This window comes from Anabrus simplex, chromosome 2, assembly GCF_040414725.1.
Source record: "Anabrus simplex isolate iqAnaSimp1 chromosome 2, ASM4041472v1, whole genome shotgun sequence".
In the NCBI taxonomy this organism is placed as follows: domain Eukaryota; kingdom Metazoa; phylum Arthropoda; class Insecta; order Orthoptera; family Tettigoniidae; genus Anabrus; species Anabrus simplex.
Genome location: NC_090266.1, coordinates 290091754 through 290111442, shown reverse-complemented (window position 1 = coordinate 290111442; position 19689 = coordinate 290091754). Strand labels below are relative to the sequence as shown.

The window sequence follows — 19689 nt, the reverse complement described above, 5'->3', positions numbered from 1 at the left end:
TTATTAGTACTACTATTATTATTATTATTATTATTATTATTATTATTATTATTATTATTATTAACTATGTACGTTTAGTACTGTAATATTACAGTATAGTACTGCACGAGTACAAAATTTTTCCTGCATTTTATTTTTTAACTTATTTGTTTTGTATTACGCACTTACCATGAATACGATGAAATTCCCATGTTCTTTGAAATATTTTAAGAAAAGACTAGGCAAACAATTGATAGGGAATCTCCCACCTGGGCGACAGCACTAAATGCAGATCACTGATGATTGTGTGCATAGATATTTTTTTCATCTAATAGCGAACATGCATGACCCGGGGTTTTAATAAAAAATGTGCTAATCTGATTCAAAATTTCATGCAGAATTCAAAAATGTGATCAGAATGTACAAATAATAACTCCAAACATGATAAAAATCTAAATCAATGTACGAAACTGTCACGTGACACAAGTACGCGATCTCATTGGTCTGACAGGTTGACTGAATTAGCAGATGATATAACACACAGTGTGCTGTGAGAAGCAGGATACACTTCGCATATTTCTACTTTATGTTAGTGTCTGGTATGGTTAAATTCGAGGTCTATATATTGGATAATAATCTGAGTGGTATATTTTAGACTTAAAATGAATCCTGCGCAGACAGTGAGGCAGAAAACTTACAAATGGTGTAGAGTTCCGATGTGCAATAGCACATCGCATACCATCCCAAACAAATTGTTTATAAATGTTCCAAAGACGCTAAAAGTAGAGAGAAATGGATTTTGTCGAGCCGGAAAAAATGCTGGTGATATATCGGAAAAGTCTACAGTTTATTTTTTTGAAGATTTTAACGTAAGATGAATTTTCAATCACTTTTCCATGTCAGCTGTTCTAGTGGTAAAACTTTAAATTTTAATGTATGATGCTTTATTTAAATGCTTCAATTACATCTTGGAATATGAAAGTAATAAACAGTGCATTAATTAATGCTGATTATTAAAGTATTCTCCAAACCTAACCTATGTTTTGGGTGATCCATGTCAAGATAATAAATTCAAGGGGTTATGAATCATTTTGACAGCTCTAATTCTAGCAATTTATCTTGGCATGCGACAGTTATTTATGTCTTTATTGAAGAGCTTAATTTGTAAAGAAATTTAGGCTATATCTAAATACTCTATAATATAACAAAAAATAGGCGTGTACATCACGAAAGGAAACAACGTGATTTTAACAAATGCGTAACTCTACACAAAACCAATGCTTGTCTGTTGGGGTCTTGTAAGTTAACAATGCTCAATTATAATAATTATCATAATATTAATGAAATAAATAACTATTGCACACAGGTGAAAATAGTGATGTTTGTGTTTAAAATATTATCCAACTTAGCCTAAGTTTTAGGTTATACAAGCCAAGTCAATAAACCGAAGGGTAAAAATACCGGGCGAGTTGGCCGTGCGGGTGGAGCGCACAGCTGTGAGCTCGCATCCGGGAGATAGTGGGTTTCGAACCCCACTGCCGGCAGCCCTGAAGATGGTTTTCCGCTGGCCGATGGCCACTTCGTTCCCATTCCTAGGCCTTTCCTGTCCCATCGTCGCCATAAGACCTATATGTGACGGTGTGATGTAAAGCAAAAAAAAAAAAAAAAAAGTCACAGCACCCAAAGACATTCCTGTATTGAACGACTAAAATGTCACCAGGACACTTTTCTTGCCTGATATGCTCAGCTGATTAAAAGCCAAATGTAATTAATGTTATTGGCTTTACGCCCCGCTAACTACTTCTACTGTTTTCGGAGATGCCGATGTGCAGGAATTTAGTCTTGCAGGAGTTCTTTTACGTGCCAGTAAACCTACTGACATGAGGCTGACGTATTTGAGCACCTTCAACTACCACCGGACTGAACCAGGATCGAACCTGCCAAGTTGGGGTCAGAAGGCCAGCACCTCAACCGTCTGAACCACTCAGCCCGACTTGTGAAAACTAGATGAGGTCATATTTATCTTTATCGTGTTTAAATTTTTTCCTCCACAAAGATATTTAATGTGGGTAGGCCAGTTGTCCCAACCATAAATATATATTTTTTGGGGAATAGTACTATGATCTTTCTTTCTTTCTTTCTTTCTTTCTTAATCAGTTTATCCTTCAGGGTTGGTTTTCTCTCGGACTCAGTGAGGGATTTCACCTCTACCGCCTCAAGGGCAGTGTCCTGGAACGTGAGACTTTGGGTATGGTGATGAAACTGGTGAGGAGGGCCATTAACTCGCCCAGGCGGCCTCACCTGCTATGCTCAACAGGGGCCTTGTTGGAGGATGCGAGGATCGGAAGGGATAGACAAGGAAGAGGGAAGGAAACGGCCGTGGCCTTAGGTGCCTGGAGAAGAAGTGGTAAAATACGAACAACCACTTCGAGGCTGGTTGAGGTGGGATTCGAAACCCCTCTACTCAGTTGACCTCCCGAGGCTGTGTAGACCCCGTTCCAGCCCTCGTACTATTTGTTATCAACTTTCATGGCAGAGCCGGGAATCGAAACCGGGCCTCCGGGAGTGGCAGCTAATCACATTAACCACTACACCACAGAGGCGGACTAGTACTATAATGCTACCTATATGTTTATGTTAGTGCTGAAATCCGATTTCTTACTTAACTAATGCTGAAAGCCCGAAAATGTAATGTTATTCTTTAATATGGGAATCAGTCTAGAAGGAAATGTTGAAAGTGCTGTGATATCTATCTGGTTCGTTGTTATCCTAATACTATGGGTTACAATACATTGCACGTATATAAAAGACGCCACTTACAAACTTGCTTTTTATTCGCAAATTTCTGCGGCCATAAAAGTCACTATTTTTCAAGAATGATGACATCTACACATGGTAGATTGTCTGACTGTGCTGTTTTGAACCTTTCCTCTGTCATTTCGAAGTTATTCGCGATCATGAATAATAAACAATCGGCTTTTAGCAACGGCTGATGCACAACGGCTGGTAGAGCTGCATGCGGTATTGGATCGTGACGTCACAGCGCGCCGCTTACGTCAGAGGCCGTTTCACACGCCTTACGGAAAGGCACTATTAAACATGTTTTTAATGGTAGAAAACAAGGCAACTTACCACAATGTAATACGTTTACGTACTATTTCATTGGGGTACTTTTCAAAAAAAATATTTTTGAAAATTATGCATGTTCCCTATTCTATATACTTATTAAATGGAGTTATCACTTTAGGAAAAGGCTTTGTAATTTCAAAACTTGATGTGATGTGAAGAGGTGGCTGCAGGAGAAAAATGAATCTGAAAGGCAGATAACATAGGAAATCAGTTCATAGAATGAAGACCAGATGGCAGCAGCAAGCGTTGAATGCTGTTGCTTCTGTCTTATCAGTACACACTGTCCAGCTCCATGGCTAAATGGTTAGCGTGCTGGCCTTTGGTCACAGGGGTCTCGGGTTCGATTCCCGGCTGGATCGGGAATTTTAACCATCGTTGGTTAATTTCGCTGGCACGGGGGCTGTGTGTGTGTGTTGTCTTCATCATCATTTCATCCTCATCACGACACGCAGGTCGCCTACGGGTGTCAAATCAAAAGACCTGCACCTGGCGAGCCGAACTTGTCCTCGGACACTCCCGGGACTAAAAGCCATACGCCATTTCATTTCATTTCAGTACACACTACACAGATGCAATAGGAATGGTGACTCTAATGTAGTGTGAATCTGATCACTGTATTGATTAACGTGAACAGAATCAAATTAATCGAATATCCCATCACTATTTGGATGGCCATCATTAGCATTTTAACACACAGGATAAACAGCATGGATATAGAAAGATTCTGAGATTCCAGAAGGATATCACATGATGCTGTTGGAGTTGCAATAGAGGAGCTGCTTCTCTAATGGACATACATTTTCGGGAACACCATGCAATGGATGTGTCTGCCAAATCATCTCAAGAGGAATTTGCTCGAATGTGCTTTTCTGTAGCTCCATGGGCTGGCTTATTCAGCAGCTTGTGTTTCTCCATGAGCAGCCTGATGATGTGGATGGCATCTGGCGTCCCACTGCCTTTCACAGTGGCACACTAGTTAGGCGCAATCTTGACAATGCTGCGGAGGTGGCTAACGAGGATCCGGTCAACCATTTTCATTGTATGACAGAGCAGTCGAACTGGTCGATAGTGCACTTTTTTGACAGTACCCTTGCTCTTTGAAGTGGCCACCATACTGCTCATGGTCCAGACTTGTGGCACAGCATCTTCCTCCAGAATCTCGTTGAAGAAGGATATAAAAATTTCAACGATATTCCAGGTCCTGGTGGAGATGTTGTACGGGCCTGCTGCACTTGCCATCCTAATTTTCATACTACTAAACGCCTGATGAACTTCCACCATCGACATTGGCGGAACTGGTCCGTGAACACAGCTGGTTCTTTGAATCAGTGGAGGGTGGGGATTGCCAATTGCTTATCTTGGAGAAGTAGCTGCTCTATCGTCCTAGGATTGCAACCGTATCTTTTAGGACTTGGTGGTTTCCAACACTGATATTCATGATGTTACCGAAGTCCCGCATTGGCCAATGGCAGGAATTGGAAAGGCAAAAGATTTTGTTTGTCCCTTCCGGTTTATCCTGCTGTTCATGCAGTTCTGCGTAGTCAGATTTAAGCTATTGTCCAACTTCTTTTGCTGCTGACTTGAGGTTTTTTACTTCTGGTGATCGGCACTGGGGTGTGAGGCCTGTCAGAACTTGTAGGTCAGTTTCTTCTCCTATCTTTGATCTCTGTTTGCACAGTGTCAATCCATCACCACATCTGTCGACGAATCATCTGCCAGACCTAGTCTTTCCGGCAATATCAGCTGCTGCATCGTGAACATGATCCACAATGCTGTTCCTGAGGTCCTCTTCTGGTTGGCTGAAATTGAATGTAAGTGTGAAAAGAACACCTGCCAAGTTGCTTTTGTGCTCATGTAGCTTCTGCCAGTTAATGTATTGAAGCCCAGTCAGGGAGGGTGGGGCTCGTATGCCATCCAAGGTCAAGCATAGGTTGAAGAGGTGGTATTGGAGAGTAATGCTGTCCGATTTTGATAAAATCCCTCGATCAAATCAAGTTGGCCCAACTGCACAACATTTTCCCCATCTAATCTGATCTGTTTCCAAGAAATGGAAAGGTCCCATCAAGTTACAAGGCTACTCAGTCTGAACTTGCAAGTAAAATTATCTAATCATTCTTCAGATGTTCATTAATAACTGCTATGAATAAGTATGTCTGAACTTTCATCCTCAGCTTACTAGGTCTAAATTCTAGCTACAACATGTATCGTGACAAAATGTAGACCATTTCTTTCTAGGGCAATGGAAAACTTGTTATTCTGGCTACAACTATTGTTTTGCATTTTGAGTGCTGGAATCCACAGAAATGGCTTTCCTCTTCAAAGAGTTCATTTCAGCTCCTAAAAAGCTGATATAGTTCATAATATGATTAGAGGAACTTACAAATACCTTCAGAAGCAACTGAATTATCTTATTTTAAACATTCGCCAGAAAATTACAGAACTAAATTATCTGCTTAAAATCATTAAAATGTAATTACTGAGAAGTCTTGTAACAAATATACAGGTAGGATCCTCAACAAACTAGCTACAACCTGGCAGTAAGCTTTTTTGATACACTGGTATCAGCTCATCCCGCACTATACGTACCACCTTGAATGAACTTCAAATGATCCTGTAAGAAGCCAAAGCATTTTTTCTTTTATTTTTTTCCCCCTCCTCACAGAGATCACACTTCAAAATACAAATTTTATCCCGGCTTTCAGGACAGGTTGCACCATTCGCTCTGGGTGAGAAGGCAGATGTGCCACATCTGGGATGGCCTTCAACTTGAGACGATGGATTTCACCCGCCAAGCACAGTGTTTTACATTTTCGCCTGTAGTTTCACTACCCCTGCAAGTACCTCCGATGTTTTTTCTGCCCGGTGGCCATGATCATTAAGGCATCAAGTCTATAGGGTCTGACACCATGGTTAGCCGGTTCAAGTACCACTGATCAAAAAAAAAAAAAAAAAAAAGGTCACCATCAGAAGGTTGGGCAGCAGTGTAGGAGAGGTAATGGTATACAATTACTCATCAGTAGAATGCGTGCAACAAGCAGATTCAATTAAAAACCTCTCCAGAGAAGTCCTTCCTGCCTTCTACTGAAATAAAAAAGTTATTGGATGTCTTCTAATTTGTTCAGCAAATGGCTCAACAACGAGTTTGTCCCCAGCATCGGGTCGTTTTTAAAGAAAAAAATTGCCAAGTAAAGACTTTTTTTTGTCTATTTATAATGTACCCTTATAATGTATGTAATGGTGAAATTTATTCTACCAAATGTCAACAGTCTGATTCAACCCTTAGACCAACGAGTAACTGAGTGCATTAAAAGGCATTATTGGGAATTTTTTCAGAAAGATATATTGCAAGAATGAAATAAATTATGAAGTGTTCCAAAAATTTTGAAAACAATAAATATGAAAATGATATAAAATGACCTGCCCAATCATGGGAGAAAATAAAGTTCTCTTCTACTCTAGACAAATGCTAGAACAAGCTCACTGATGGAACTGGAATTGGTGATGAGTTCCATAAAGAAGAGGACTTGCAGAATATTTTATAAAAGATTCCAGGTGGTGGATGTATTGAACAAAGTGAGATAGTGAATGGCTAAATACCAACGGTCCTGAACTAGACGTAAGTGACCAGGACATTGTGCATATGGTGTTAAAACCGAGAGAAAACACCATTAGAGGTACAGATGACTTAGCAGCAAATAACGAAGTCACAGCCGCCAATGGATTTAAAACATTAAAGGAGAACGGATTTCCTCTTACTATAATCAGATTGCAAATAATTTAACTGAAAATTAAAGCTCTTCTACAAACATGTGTACACTTTCTCAGACAGTTTTACACTTTATTGGACGAAATAATGAAGCTAAGCCATCACAAGTACTTAAATAAAATGGTGACATATCGAAGAAAAAGAAACAATGTGAAAAGTAAGTTCAGGACATAAATCACAGTTTCTTTCTGAAAAACAAAAATTCAACAACAAAATCCCACCACAGTAGAGTAGTACTGCACTGGAGAAAAATAATTTGTAGAACAATTGATTTTCTTCTAGCATATTGATCTGACATACTGATAGATCCCATAAACTATTATTATTATTATGATGATTATTTTATTGTTTAAATACAATCAACCAAAACAATATTATTATAATGTGATCTACAATATGTTTCTTCCTCTTAACCCCAAAAATCACCATTTAATTCCCATACAAAATTTTGGAATTCTAAAATCATTAATTTGGTTAATGGGAGGTTTTATTGTATAAATGCTAGTTTATTTAAAGCAGCCCTGATTTTCCATTTAACAAAAGTTAACAGTTCCAACGAGTTACTCCATTTTTTTTGGAAATACTGAGAACCTTCATATCAGAAATAAAGGATGAAAAGAAATTTACAATCCAAAATCTGCCAGCAAACTAAGTATAAAAGTTATCACTCAGCTAGTAATCATAATAGCATAAACTTTTGAAGATGATCAGTACAACTTTGCACATATTATAACGAAAAAGGAATGAGTTAGCTGGAAAATTTATAATGTCCAATAATGGACAATTTATATTGGTACTCTGATAAGGGATAAGCCTTCCGAAAATAGTATGAACTCATGCTCCACATGTGTCAATCAGTCAGGCACTTAGATGCCATTAATTAGCAAATGCATAGATTAATATATTACATCCCGCACCGTGCGATTATGCGAAGCGCAATGCTATTTTTATCAAGTAGCCAAAAAATGAAAATTTGCCAGAAATGTCTTCAAATGGCTCCTAGTTACGAAAGTGGCTATCTTTGAATTTCTGTCCCTAAATTACAAGGAAAAAAAAAAAAGATTCAAAATCTAGCCACTAGTATCTAGAAACGACTAGACTGATGTATTACATGTTATATTACATGTTATAAACCTCATTTTAGGTCCGTATTGAAAATTTACAATTCAACAACAATAAAGGTGTTTTAATTTGTTCCACCTATTCAATACTTTTATTTTCACTTATAGTGGTTACATAAATAGACTCTTAGTTAAATGGGACATGTTTCGCCCTCAATTAAGGGCATCTTCAGCCTAAAAACAATAATCAAGAATACAACTAGGGCGAAACATGTCCCATTTAACCAAGTCTATTTATGTAACCACTATAAGTGAAAATAGAAGTATTGAATAGGTGGAACAAATTAAAACACCTTTAATGTTGTTAGACTGATGTAACCGAACACTAACATAGCAGGCGAGAATGAGAGAATGACAATCGATATACAGGTTTCAATAAACATCACACATTCGTACGCATTTCTCGTATTAATAAACATTGATATTTCACTTGAAAGCGGCCAATGAGCGAAGGACCTCTGGCCACTGGCATACAAAGCTGAAATGGCAGGATTTGAAAACAAATGCTTGAATTTCACCAAAAAGAAAGCTAAAATCGAGAGAAAGAATAATAGGGAGACGGGAAAAACTGTTGGAAATCGGGAAAGTTGGCAGGTACGTGTATGGATTGATACTTGTTTGTTCCTTTCCAAGACGTTAATCCTGGTTGAATGTACCATGCTGTCCATGATGAGCTGCAATACTTAAAAATTCTCTGTGCACTCTACATGAATAGTTCCAACACCGATACGGCCACCAGATATCACGCCCATAAACATCCCCTACCTGTAATGATAAATAAGTTCCACTTCATCTACACGAGTATTCTCACAGCAACCTTTCCATGCGAATAAAAAGCTGCATAGGGAACCAAACTACAAGTCAGAAACGGGTAGTTGAGAAGCGTCCACAGTGTGAAGTTATGTTGATTAGTTCCCCATTTGTGTTTAAATTAGTTGTGATGTTATTCTTATTTTCTTTACAAATTTCTTCAATCAAAATAACTCCCATAATACACCCAATCAGTACAGACCCCATTTTGAAAGTGACCTGAAAAATATCAGCGTTTTAACTACTTGGGTAAAATAAGCAGACCATTTAAAGTTGCTGTTCAGCAGCCGCATTCTGAAGGTCATATGTAGTCTGCAAATCTGAAGGGCAGTTGCCAGCAGCCATACAGTGGCATTTGAAATGTTCGTGTAGAATGGCCCGGTGTGCTGAACTGGGGCTGTGAACAGTCACAAATCAAGTCCAAGTTCTCATTACCCATCTATACACTAGTCCACGAGTGCACCATGAATAAAAATTCTTGGCATTGAAGAGTAGTGGATGTGTTGAAGGAGAAGTAGAAGAGACATCTCTGTAATATCTGATATGATAGGGACTGGATTACAGGAAAGTAATTTAATAAATAAGAGGGCAGATCAGAAAATAATGCACAATAATTTTTTTCCCAAAAAGTGTTCTTTTTTTCTATTTGCTTTACGTCACACCAACACAGATAGGTCTTATGGTGACGATGGGAGAGGAAAGGTCTAGGAATGGGAAGGAAACGGCCATGGCCTTAATTAAGGTACAGCCCCAGCATTTGCCTGGCATGAAAATGGGAAACCATGGAAAACCATCTTCAGGGCTGCCGACAGTGGGGTTTGAACCCAGTGTCTCCCGAATACTGGATACTGACCGCACTTAAGCGACTGCAGCTATCGAGATTGGTCCGAAAAAGTTTAATATGTACCAAAACCAAACAAATCACAAATTAACTTACATCTTTGACCGACTTTTCTACATTGTCACCAAGTTTCTCAACACATTTCTCCCATCGTGGTACTAGTTTCAATATGCCGTGGTCTTAGAAGTCCATTTGGTAGGAGAATAGCCATCTGCGAACTGCTGACTTCACTGCCGCATCTGTCGCAAAGTGTTGGCCAGCCAGGAATTTCTTCATGGGACGAAAGAGATGAAAGTCCGACGGTCCCAGGTCTGGACTGTATGGTGGATGCTGGAGCACCTCGCACCCAAATTTGGTGAGTTTCTCATGAACAGGAGCAGCAACATGGGGACAGGCATTGTCATGAAGAAGTCTGACACCGTCAGCATTAATGTTGTGGCGTTTATCACAAAGGGCACGACGTAACTAAACTGAGGTCTTAATGTAGGCTGCAGCATTCAGAGTGGTCCTGTATTCAGCAAAGTCTTCCAATAACACACCAAATACATCCCAGACCACTGTCACAAGCACTTTCCTAGCAGATTGAGTCACTTTAAATTATTTTCGAACTGGGGAAATAGCATGTTTCCACTCCATAGGGGCTTGCTTGGTTTCGGGCGTGTAATGGTATGCTCAAGACTCATCACCAGTGACAATTCCTTTCAGAAATTCATGTCCTTCTGCGGTGTAATGCGTTAAGCGATCGATGCTTGTTATCATTTGCCGGCCCTTGTGGTTGTCTGTCAGTTTATTAGGCACCCAGCGAGCACTAACATTACGGAATCTCAACATGTCATGAACAATGTCATACACCGCACCATAGGAAATGTTGAATGTCAGCTATAAGGTTCGCAGGTGCACACGCTGGTCGTTCAAAATGGCTGCATCAATGGTGTGGACATTCTGTGGATTTGAAGCTGTTACCAGCTGTCTGGGGCATGGCAAATCACTAAGGTTCACATGGACTTGGAAAAATGCACACCACCTGGAGACATTGGTACGGTCCAGACAGTTGTCCCCATACTAGCCACACATGTCCCTGCGAATTTCCCCATTTGGCCCACAAATGTCGACCTACACTTTGCTGCTCTTCACAAGTGGACAACAGTAACATGTTTGTCTCCTAGTTCAAGCTTCTCTCGCTAGAGCTGCACATGAAAACAAAATACCCTCTGTAGCACAAACTTCAAACTATATAATGAAATTTCAATATTCCAGCTGCAATACCAGGGGAGGGAAAAAAAAAAGTTATTGTGCGTTTCTTTCAGATTTGCCCTCGTAAATAAATTACTGACAGGTATGTGAACAGACAATTCAAATGCAGTGATGTTCCTTGTATTCATCAATCATAGATTGCAAATAAAATAAGATTATTTTATCAGTTTTCTCCAGACTAAGTATAGCATTTGTTTCTCTAGCATAATTGGTGCATTTCTTTGCTGTGTATGGAGATCCATACAGAACAGGAAATAAATAGCTCTACAGTAGTCTCGGAAGTGATCACCACCTACCATTTCTACATTCTGTTGTAACCAACAATCTGGATTGATCTCATTCATTTGCAGTTTTTCAGGTAAATGTCTATGTTGATATCTCATATATATATAGCTAGCTAGTTAGCTAGAAGAAAAATCTTTAAACTTTTGTAATGGTTGTAGAGAATGTGGTCATAATTTAAAGCTTGAAGAGTTGAGATGGTGTTAACCAATTCTACAGAGACAGTCCATATATGAGGCAATCAAGGAGTAAACTTTTGCTGCTGAATAGAAAAATGGACTAAATATTAATGACACCGGCCACATAAGCTTACAAATGAAGAAAAATGTATTCTTACCCATGTCAGCAGTTAGATCCAAATCTTCAGTATTTTCAAAAATGATTTCTATAGATCTGTTAAACCTCTGGTATGTGTTTGTTTCCATAAGTTCTTCATTACTCAGCTTTTCCAAAACAGGAACTAACTTTCTTTCAACCTTCCTAAGTTTAGTTTTCGGCACAAAAGTGGTATCTGCAAAGAAAAGAATGACACAGACAATTAGTTTTATGTGAACACGAGATGAGACACAAATGAAAAGAAAATGTTAACTTTGTTTACCAACTGTCACCTGATCATGTAACAATGCAACATGATACCATAAAACCTTCAAAATATTTAAAATCTTGCTCTGGTATTTTTCTTTTACAAATATTAGCTGTATGTGTACTTTTTATTATGGGCTTACACACAAAGAAAGTAGATTCTCAAAACAAACCAGTGACGCAACCGCATATCAGAGTCTTGGCCTGCCGATAAGACTGTTGCCCAGCTAGATGGCATGCATATAGTGGTGAGCCGTATTAATTGGCATTACTTTTTTCTTCTACAACTGGCGTGATTATGGTGATTGTTGTTGTTTCAAGGGCCTAACAGCTAGGTCATCGGCCCCTAATGGTACGAGGTGTAACGAAATGCAAATTAAAACTTGAAAATGTATCCACTGGCTAGAATCTAAAACGAATGTGAAACAAAAACAATCAGTGGATTCAATTCACAATATTTTAGTCATTGGGATAATACGTATTACCTAAAGGGGTCCAAAATTCAGGTCTCTGGCCCCTCACAATGGCACCAATCAGCAGTAAAACATAAACATTGTGTTCCTCCTACAGTGGTATTAATCACAGGTAACATAGACTCGGGGTGTTTCTCGCATGGTGGTACTAATCGCGTAATGTAAACCCATGGTATGTCACATACAACTGGTTGACGTCATATCGAAACAGATAGGCCTTATGGCGACGATGGGACAGGAAAAGTCTAGAAGTGGGAAAGAAGCGGCTGTGCCCTTAACCTTTCAAGCGGTAATGACGGAATAAATCGTCATAGCCGCATGGGTTCCTGGGTGGCCATGATGGAATATTCCGTCATAGGATCCGAGATCGCTTTCCTTTGTGCATGTATGTTAGTTTTGAGCTTTGCCTACAGCAGCACTCTCCTAAAACCAAGTGACTGGGTGAAATGCTTTAATTCCACAATCAGGTGGCAGCCAGCCAGTACCAGCTGCCAGGCTGCTGACAGTGGTAGGTAGTCCAATTATGGCAGGTGCAAGTGTAGCTCAGAAACGTCTGTGAGAAGAGGAACTGTTTGATTTATTACGTGTGACAATTCAAAGAGTAATGTGTCATCTGATAGTGAGACTAATGTTGAAATGTCAGGAGATAGTGAGGACAATGGTCAAAGCAACTCAAGTGAATGTGACGGTAGCAATAGCGGTGATATTCAGCTTGGTGAATAGACAAAGGTAGGATATGAACAGCCGAAATTTACATGTACGGTGCAACCTGGACTAAATGTACAAATTGAAGACGTAAATAATCCGCTACAATATTTTCAATCGTTTATCACCCCTGAATTAGCGGAACTAATAAGTAGGGAAACCAACCGGTATGCTTAACAGTTTTAAGAAGGCACACAAACCCTGAAAGTATATTTGAGAGTGATCAGTGGACTTGCACAAATAAAGATGAAATAATGACTTTACTTGCATTCTTTCTCTTGCAAGGCATTCATCAGTTACCTGACAACAAGAGCTACTTTCCTCGTAGACAGATATTAGAGACCACAATATTTTTGGAGCTGTTCTCTGAAAGAAAATTTCATCTCCTCAAATTCTTGCACTTCGTCGATAACGAAGCATACGATGAAGCCACATGTGGTCCTCAGAAATTCTACTAATTGAAACCTATTCTGTACAACTTGAATAGCAGATTCCGAAGTGTGTACACACCCGAAAGCGATGTGTCTGTAGATGAGTCTCTTATGTTTTAGAAGGGACGTTTGTCATGGAAAGTTTTCATACCCTCAAAGCGTTCAAGATTCAGTATCAAATCATTTGAACTGTGTAAATCTAAGTCTGGTTACGTCTGGAATTTCTCTGTGTATATAGGAAAAGACACCCAGTTTGATGACTCTGAAAAATGAACTGTATGGTTCAAAAGTTGTTTTGCAACTCATGGCACCGCTTCTAACCAAAGGATATCACGTAACAATGGATAACTGGTTCTTGAGCCGATATTTGTACACCAAGCTGTGTGATAAGGAGACAGATGCAATGGGTACATTGCGCCAAAATCGACAGGGCGTTCTGTCAGAAATAAAAATCAGCACATTCATGAAGGGAGAAAAAGTGGCAGTTTCTAACGGGAAGCTTGTGATAATTAAGTGGAAGGATAAAAAGGATGTGTGCTTCATAAGCACTACGCATGATGATACCATGGTGTCATGTAGAGGGAGAGGGAAAGAAACCACAAAACCAAAGTTAGCTATTGACTACAACTGTCAGATGGGCGGAGTTGACCTGAGTGATGCGTATCTCGTGAGCTATTGAAGTACTCATAAAAGAACTCAAGAAGTACTACCAGAAGCACTTCTACCATTTGCTGGACACATGCTGCCTAAATGCCTACTTGTTGTATAAGAAGTTAGGAGGTCAGGATACCCGATTAGAATTCCACATGAGACTTATTCAGATCATAATGAAGTACAATAAACATGAAAGACCACAGCCAGGCAGACCTTCAAAGACACCTCCCCCAACAAGAATCAATGCCCCTCACTATCCCTCATACATTGCTGCAACAGCACGCAAGGGAAATCCTACTCGGCGGTGTGTTGTGTGTTACCAAATGGGACAAAGACGAGAATCTAGGTATGAGTGTGAAGATTACAAAGTAGCCATGTGCGCCGCTCCTTGCTTCCAGCGCTACCGCACAGTTGTGGACTTGTGAGGATCACTTTTACGGAAGTTGAAGCAATGCTTCAAGATTGATGAATAGGAATAAAGTAGAGAATAAGTGTTGTGATCGTAATACCTGAGACAATTTCTTTTATCCTGCAAGTAAATATGTTATTTGAAGAGGAGTTAGTAATGTAATGCCCTGACTGAACTTTACTACAGAGGCTTCCTTGGAACTGTAATCATTTTTGGTAAGTTGATAATGAGGTGTGTATTTTTAAAATCTGATAAAATACTTGACTACACAAGTAGGTTTCCTGTTGCCTTCGTCACTGAGCCAGATTTTCTTTCCTTGCCCTTGACACTGTAATCATTTTAATAGCTTGAAAGTGAGACTTCGTAATTTTAAACCTGATGAACATACCTGACCGTAAGTTCTTGTTGCTTTCCACATTGAGCCAGACGCCCTTCGTACTATGATCATTTTTGACAGCTTGATACATATTCTGTCATTTTTGAACCTGATAAAATACTATACTACACAAGAGTATCTCACTATATGTTACTTCTGAGTACCTTATGGAATTACATGTGATAAAATTCATTTTTGGGTCCGTATTGAAAATATTTGTATTAAGTAACACCTGAATGTTTTAATATCCATCCACCTATTCAATACAATACAATTTAAAAAATTAGGACGTTGTCCTTATCAAAGTACCTGATCTATCCTAAGTTGAAAAATGTGGCTGATAATGCCTACTATTGATAGGCGAAACATGTACCATATAATATATTAATTTCATGTTAACTTCAATATCACAGATCACACTAAGGATTTTCTTTGTTTTTTGTATTTTTCACCCACAGGGACAAGATGGCATATCTCATCATTTCTTATTTTGTCCCTCCTTGTTTTCTGAATCATAGTTCTTAAGAACTTAATTTCCACTGCTTGTAGTTTGCTAATACAACCTGCGACGCAGTTCGGTGAATAGTCCTATACTATCAACATAGATGAACAATGCACGACAGTGACCTTCCTGTCCTTCCAAAATAGTCCCCTCCCATAAATATGCACTGCTGAGATTGGTGATATATGTCCTGGAAACTTTGCGAGAAGGCTTCCTTTGGGAAGGTGTTCAAAAGCCTCGTCACGTTTCGTTGGATGTCAGGATTATTGTCACATCTCTTTCCTTTCATAGAGAGTTTGATGCGTGACTTTTCGGCTCTGACCTTTTTCCGATGAGGAGATTCCAGAGAATGCCATTCCATGCTTTGCTGTTTCGTTTCAGGGTCGTACCTGAGACACCAGGTTTCATCCTCAGTGACAATACAGTTCAAGAAATTTGGTGTCGCATCCGCCGTTTCAACAAAATCCCGTGAAGCCTCTAAACGTGCCTGCTTCTGATAGTCAAGTGATGTGGCACAAGACGAGAGCAAGTTTTCCTCTTCCCTAACTTCTGGGTAACGATTTGTCGCACGGATTCATGGTTAATCTGCAGTTCATCCCCTATCATGCGCACAGTTAATTGCCGATCGTTCGTGATTAATGTCCTCACCTTCTCAATGTTTGCGTCACTGACGGTAGTTGCCAGTCTTTCGCTATGGGGGTTGTCAGAAACACTTTCCGGGCCTCCTCGAAAATGGACGAACCACTCATACACACACTTCAAGGACAGTGCTTGATCTTTATAAATACGTACCAGCATCACATGCGTTTCTTTCGGTGTCTTGCCAAGCTTAAAACAAAACTGTACATTGATCTTTTGGTCATTCATGTTCCTCTTTGCAGTTCAGAACCAAGGCACTAAACACGCAGTGTCAAACAGGTCTTACACAGTACACACACGATGCTAAACTGAACGTTGGGAGCAGGTGGTCAAAACCTGCTGCTACGCATGTGCAGCGTTGTGCATTGCCAGTGTTGCCGAATCGACCGTTCTGACTTCATTCATCAGGCTTTATTGTCACAGGTTGTATTTCTGGTTTGGATGCAAGTTTCTAGACCGTATGCGGTAACTGGTATAATGAAGCTCCTGTAGGGTAGTAATTGTAAGTTTTTTTATGGAACTTGCCTATCCCAAAGTAGTTTTCTCACAAGATGATAAAACAGTACTCTATTCTGTACTCCACAAGTGATTTCTGCACATTGTCAGCTATCTGTTGTTACTGCACTGCCATGATAATGGAACGGATGTACTTGTTTCAACTTTGATCCATCCAGAGTGATGTTAGTCGACTAACAGGCGACATTGCCATTTTGGACATTCTTATCTTGAGACCAAATTGCTTCAATACAGCATTCCAATCATTCCACTTCTGTTGTACTTCAGCCCCACTATCACCCCATAATCTGCAAAGGCAAGAGCTTTAAACTCAAGAGTTGTCATTGAGTCCACTCTTCATTACTTCATCCATTACCAAAGATGAATTAAAGTGGCGATAGTGCGTTGCTTTGTTATACACCCTGCCTAGTCTCAAATCGCATTGAATATCCATCCCCTATTTGGACACAACTCAGGCTATGTTCATACAGCATCCTAACTTTGTTAATTAAAGCACATGGTATATTCTTAAGGCATTCCTAGATTGTTTGCCGCTATACACTGTCATAAGTCTTCTCAATATCTAGGGAAATAAAAATGACATCTTTTCCTTTTTCCCAGTGCTTCTCCATGATCATCCTTACAGAAAATATCAGATCTGTTGTTGGCGTATTTAATACTAAACCATACTGCACCTCTTCAAGTTGTTCAATGGTGGTTCTTAATCTCTGTATAGAAATAACACCAATAGTAATACTGTACATTAGTGTCATTTACTTGTTCCAGCAATGTTGTACGCTGGACACAACTATCACAGGTAGCATGGTTCTCAATTAAAATGCAGGCACGGCAAATAATGTTGAACAATTCAAGGTCATTTTTTGCCAGCGAAAAAGACTGAATGTCCTTTACGGCTGATAAGGCATGTTAGCAGGACTTACATTACATAATCCACCTTTTTCACCTTCTTTGTTCTTGTCGTTATTACTAGCATTTTCTGTATTCTTTACTTGGAGGTGTTGGGCGACAAAATCTTCAATGTTTTCTAACGCTGCCTCTGTCTCAACTTTTAGATCAATGGCCACTTCTGCACTGATATTACCATAATTACGCTGTTACAGTATTTTTGTTTATTATGGTTCCTTCATTAGAGTGCAAGACAAACCTGGCTTTGAAAAAGCAGTGACATACCATATTCGGCGATACCCCTTTCACTGCTTCTGCAATCTGAATTACAGCATCGAGCACAGAGGCAGTTTTAATCAGTTTGGTGGGTGCTGATTCCATGCTCACAAGCAATGATGCCATAATCAGTTTTTATAATTAATCTTAAAACAATTAATGATGCCCTGGTCCACTGGCTGAGTTACACTAAAAGTATCCTGAGGGAACCATGCGAGCTTAACATTAGAAAGCTGTATTGCTGCATGGAATGTAGCATTGTCGAGAAGCAGAACAAAGTTCCTGTTTTGTTGCTTCATTCTCGAGTTGAATGATGCCAACCATTCTTCCATTAGGTGTGACATCATCCATGCCCTCCTACTGAACCTCCAATCGACAGGTAGAATCTTTTAATCAATGCTTTTCAAGCACCACGGTTTTGTTGTTTCTACTATAATTAAGGGCTTTTCAAGTTCCACAGAAAGAAAATCACATAAATAACCGTCAATCTCTCTTTGGAAAATTTTCCCCCTGTACATCTTTCCCCTTTTAGAGATAATGTTTTGCTAGGTAGTGCTTGGAAAAATAATCCGGTTTCAACACCATCAGCTATGTTCCTGGATTCATAGCCTTCAATTAGAGAACCAATATTTGAAGTCCAATCTGCCAATGTTTCCTCAGCAATGTCTCCAGCCTCTCCACAGACTTCCTTCAACACTACGCTGTATATACGCTTTCCTGCACCTAACCTAACCTAACCCTTGCAAAACATTCAATTATTATGTTTAATATATTTTAATTATCTTCTATTAAATGCTAAAAATGACTAACATAAGATTTCCCTGTAAATATGTATTGTAAATGTGTATAACATCAAAATCTGTTGACTAACATATGATTTCCCTGTTAATATGTATTGTAGATTCATATAACGTCAAAACCTGTTTGGTCGAATACTGTAGAAAACTCTAATATTCATATGTTTCCTCAGCAACGTCTCCAGCCTGTCCGCAGACCTCCTTCAACACTATGTTGTATGTACGCTATCCTGCACCTAACCTAACCCTTGTAAAACCTTCAGTATCACTCTGATACATACGGAGGTCTCTGGAAGCTTACCGTGATGTTTTATTATCCAGATATGTGTGGAAGCTATGGAATTATGTCGATATTTTTAGTAAGGGTTTTGTATCGTAATCGAATATGAGTTCAATCTACACCGGAATACTCCATTAGACTGGCCAGTTGATCAATTGTTCCTTGTATGTTAAAGTGTATTCCATTCAGTGCTGCAAGAACACTTCCAGAAGTTAAGAGCTCTTTAGACGATCTATCGAATGGTGTGTGTGTGCGCGCGCGCGCGCGTGCGCGTGCGCGTGTATATCGAGCTGACAGCCGACAGGAAAGTAGTCAGTCTTGCATTGTGATGGTGAACTGAATAATCAGTGTGAGGACCTGCTGATATCTGTACTGAGCGAGTTGGCTGTGAGATGTTAGGGGGGCACAGCTGTCAGCTTGTATTTGGGAGTGGGTTAAAACCCCCACTGTCGGCAGCCCTGAGGATGGTTTTCCTTTGTTTTCCATTTTCACACCAGGCAATTGTTGGGTCTGTACCTTAATTAAGGCCACCGCTGCTTCCTTTCCACACCTAATCCCTTTCTCATCCCACTATTGCCGTAAGACCTATCTGTACGGTGCAACTTAAAGCAAATTGTAATTTAAAAAACCGTTTATATATATGTACTTGTCAGAATCGACTGTGAATTCCTTCAAGGTATTTTTTTAAAGTGTTGCAGTGTTGTTTAAAATGGAGTGTTATTGTGTAGTCGTTAAGTGAACTGAGTGGGAACTTGTGTTGTTAAGGAATAACTCAATGACACAGTGATTTTTCAATCAAGAAGTGAACGTATCTCGTGCGATATTTATTTACACCAAATAAAATCGCAGTGAGAAAATTATCTGATGTCATCTTTTAAACCTTTCCAACCACCCATTTGAAGCGGTAAAGTCTAGCTTTATCAGGAAAGAAGAAAAGGGAGCAGGAAGGGAAAAAGCATGCTTCTGGGAAGTTTATAGCTTG

The 19689-nt window shown here is 39.5% G+C and overlaps 1 protein-coding gene across 2 annotated transcripts in view; it reads right to left on the bottom strand.

Moving 5' to 3' along the window:
- Nipped-B (Nipped-B cohesin loading factor) overlaps positions 1-19689 on the bottom strand; it is an 804192-nt gene that overhangs the window by 352736 nt on the left and 431767 nt on the right. For both annotated transcript variants that reach the window (XM_068226150.1, XM_068226151.1), the window contains one exon: positions 11520-11693. In XM_068226150.1, the coding sequence (XP_068082251.1) occupies positions 11520-11693 (174 nt within the window). The remainder of the gene's footprint in view (positions 1-11519; positions 11694-19689) is intronic.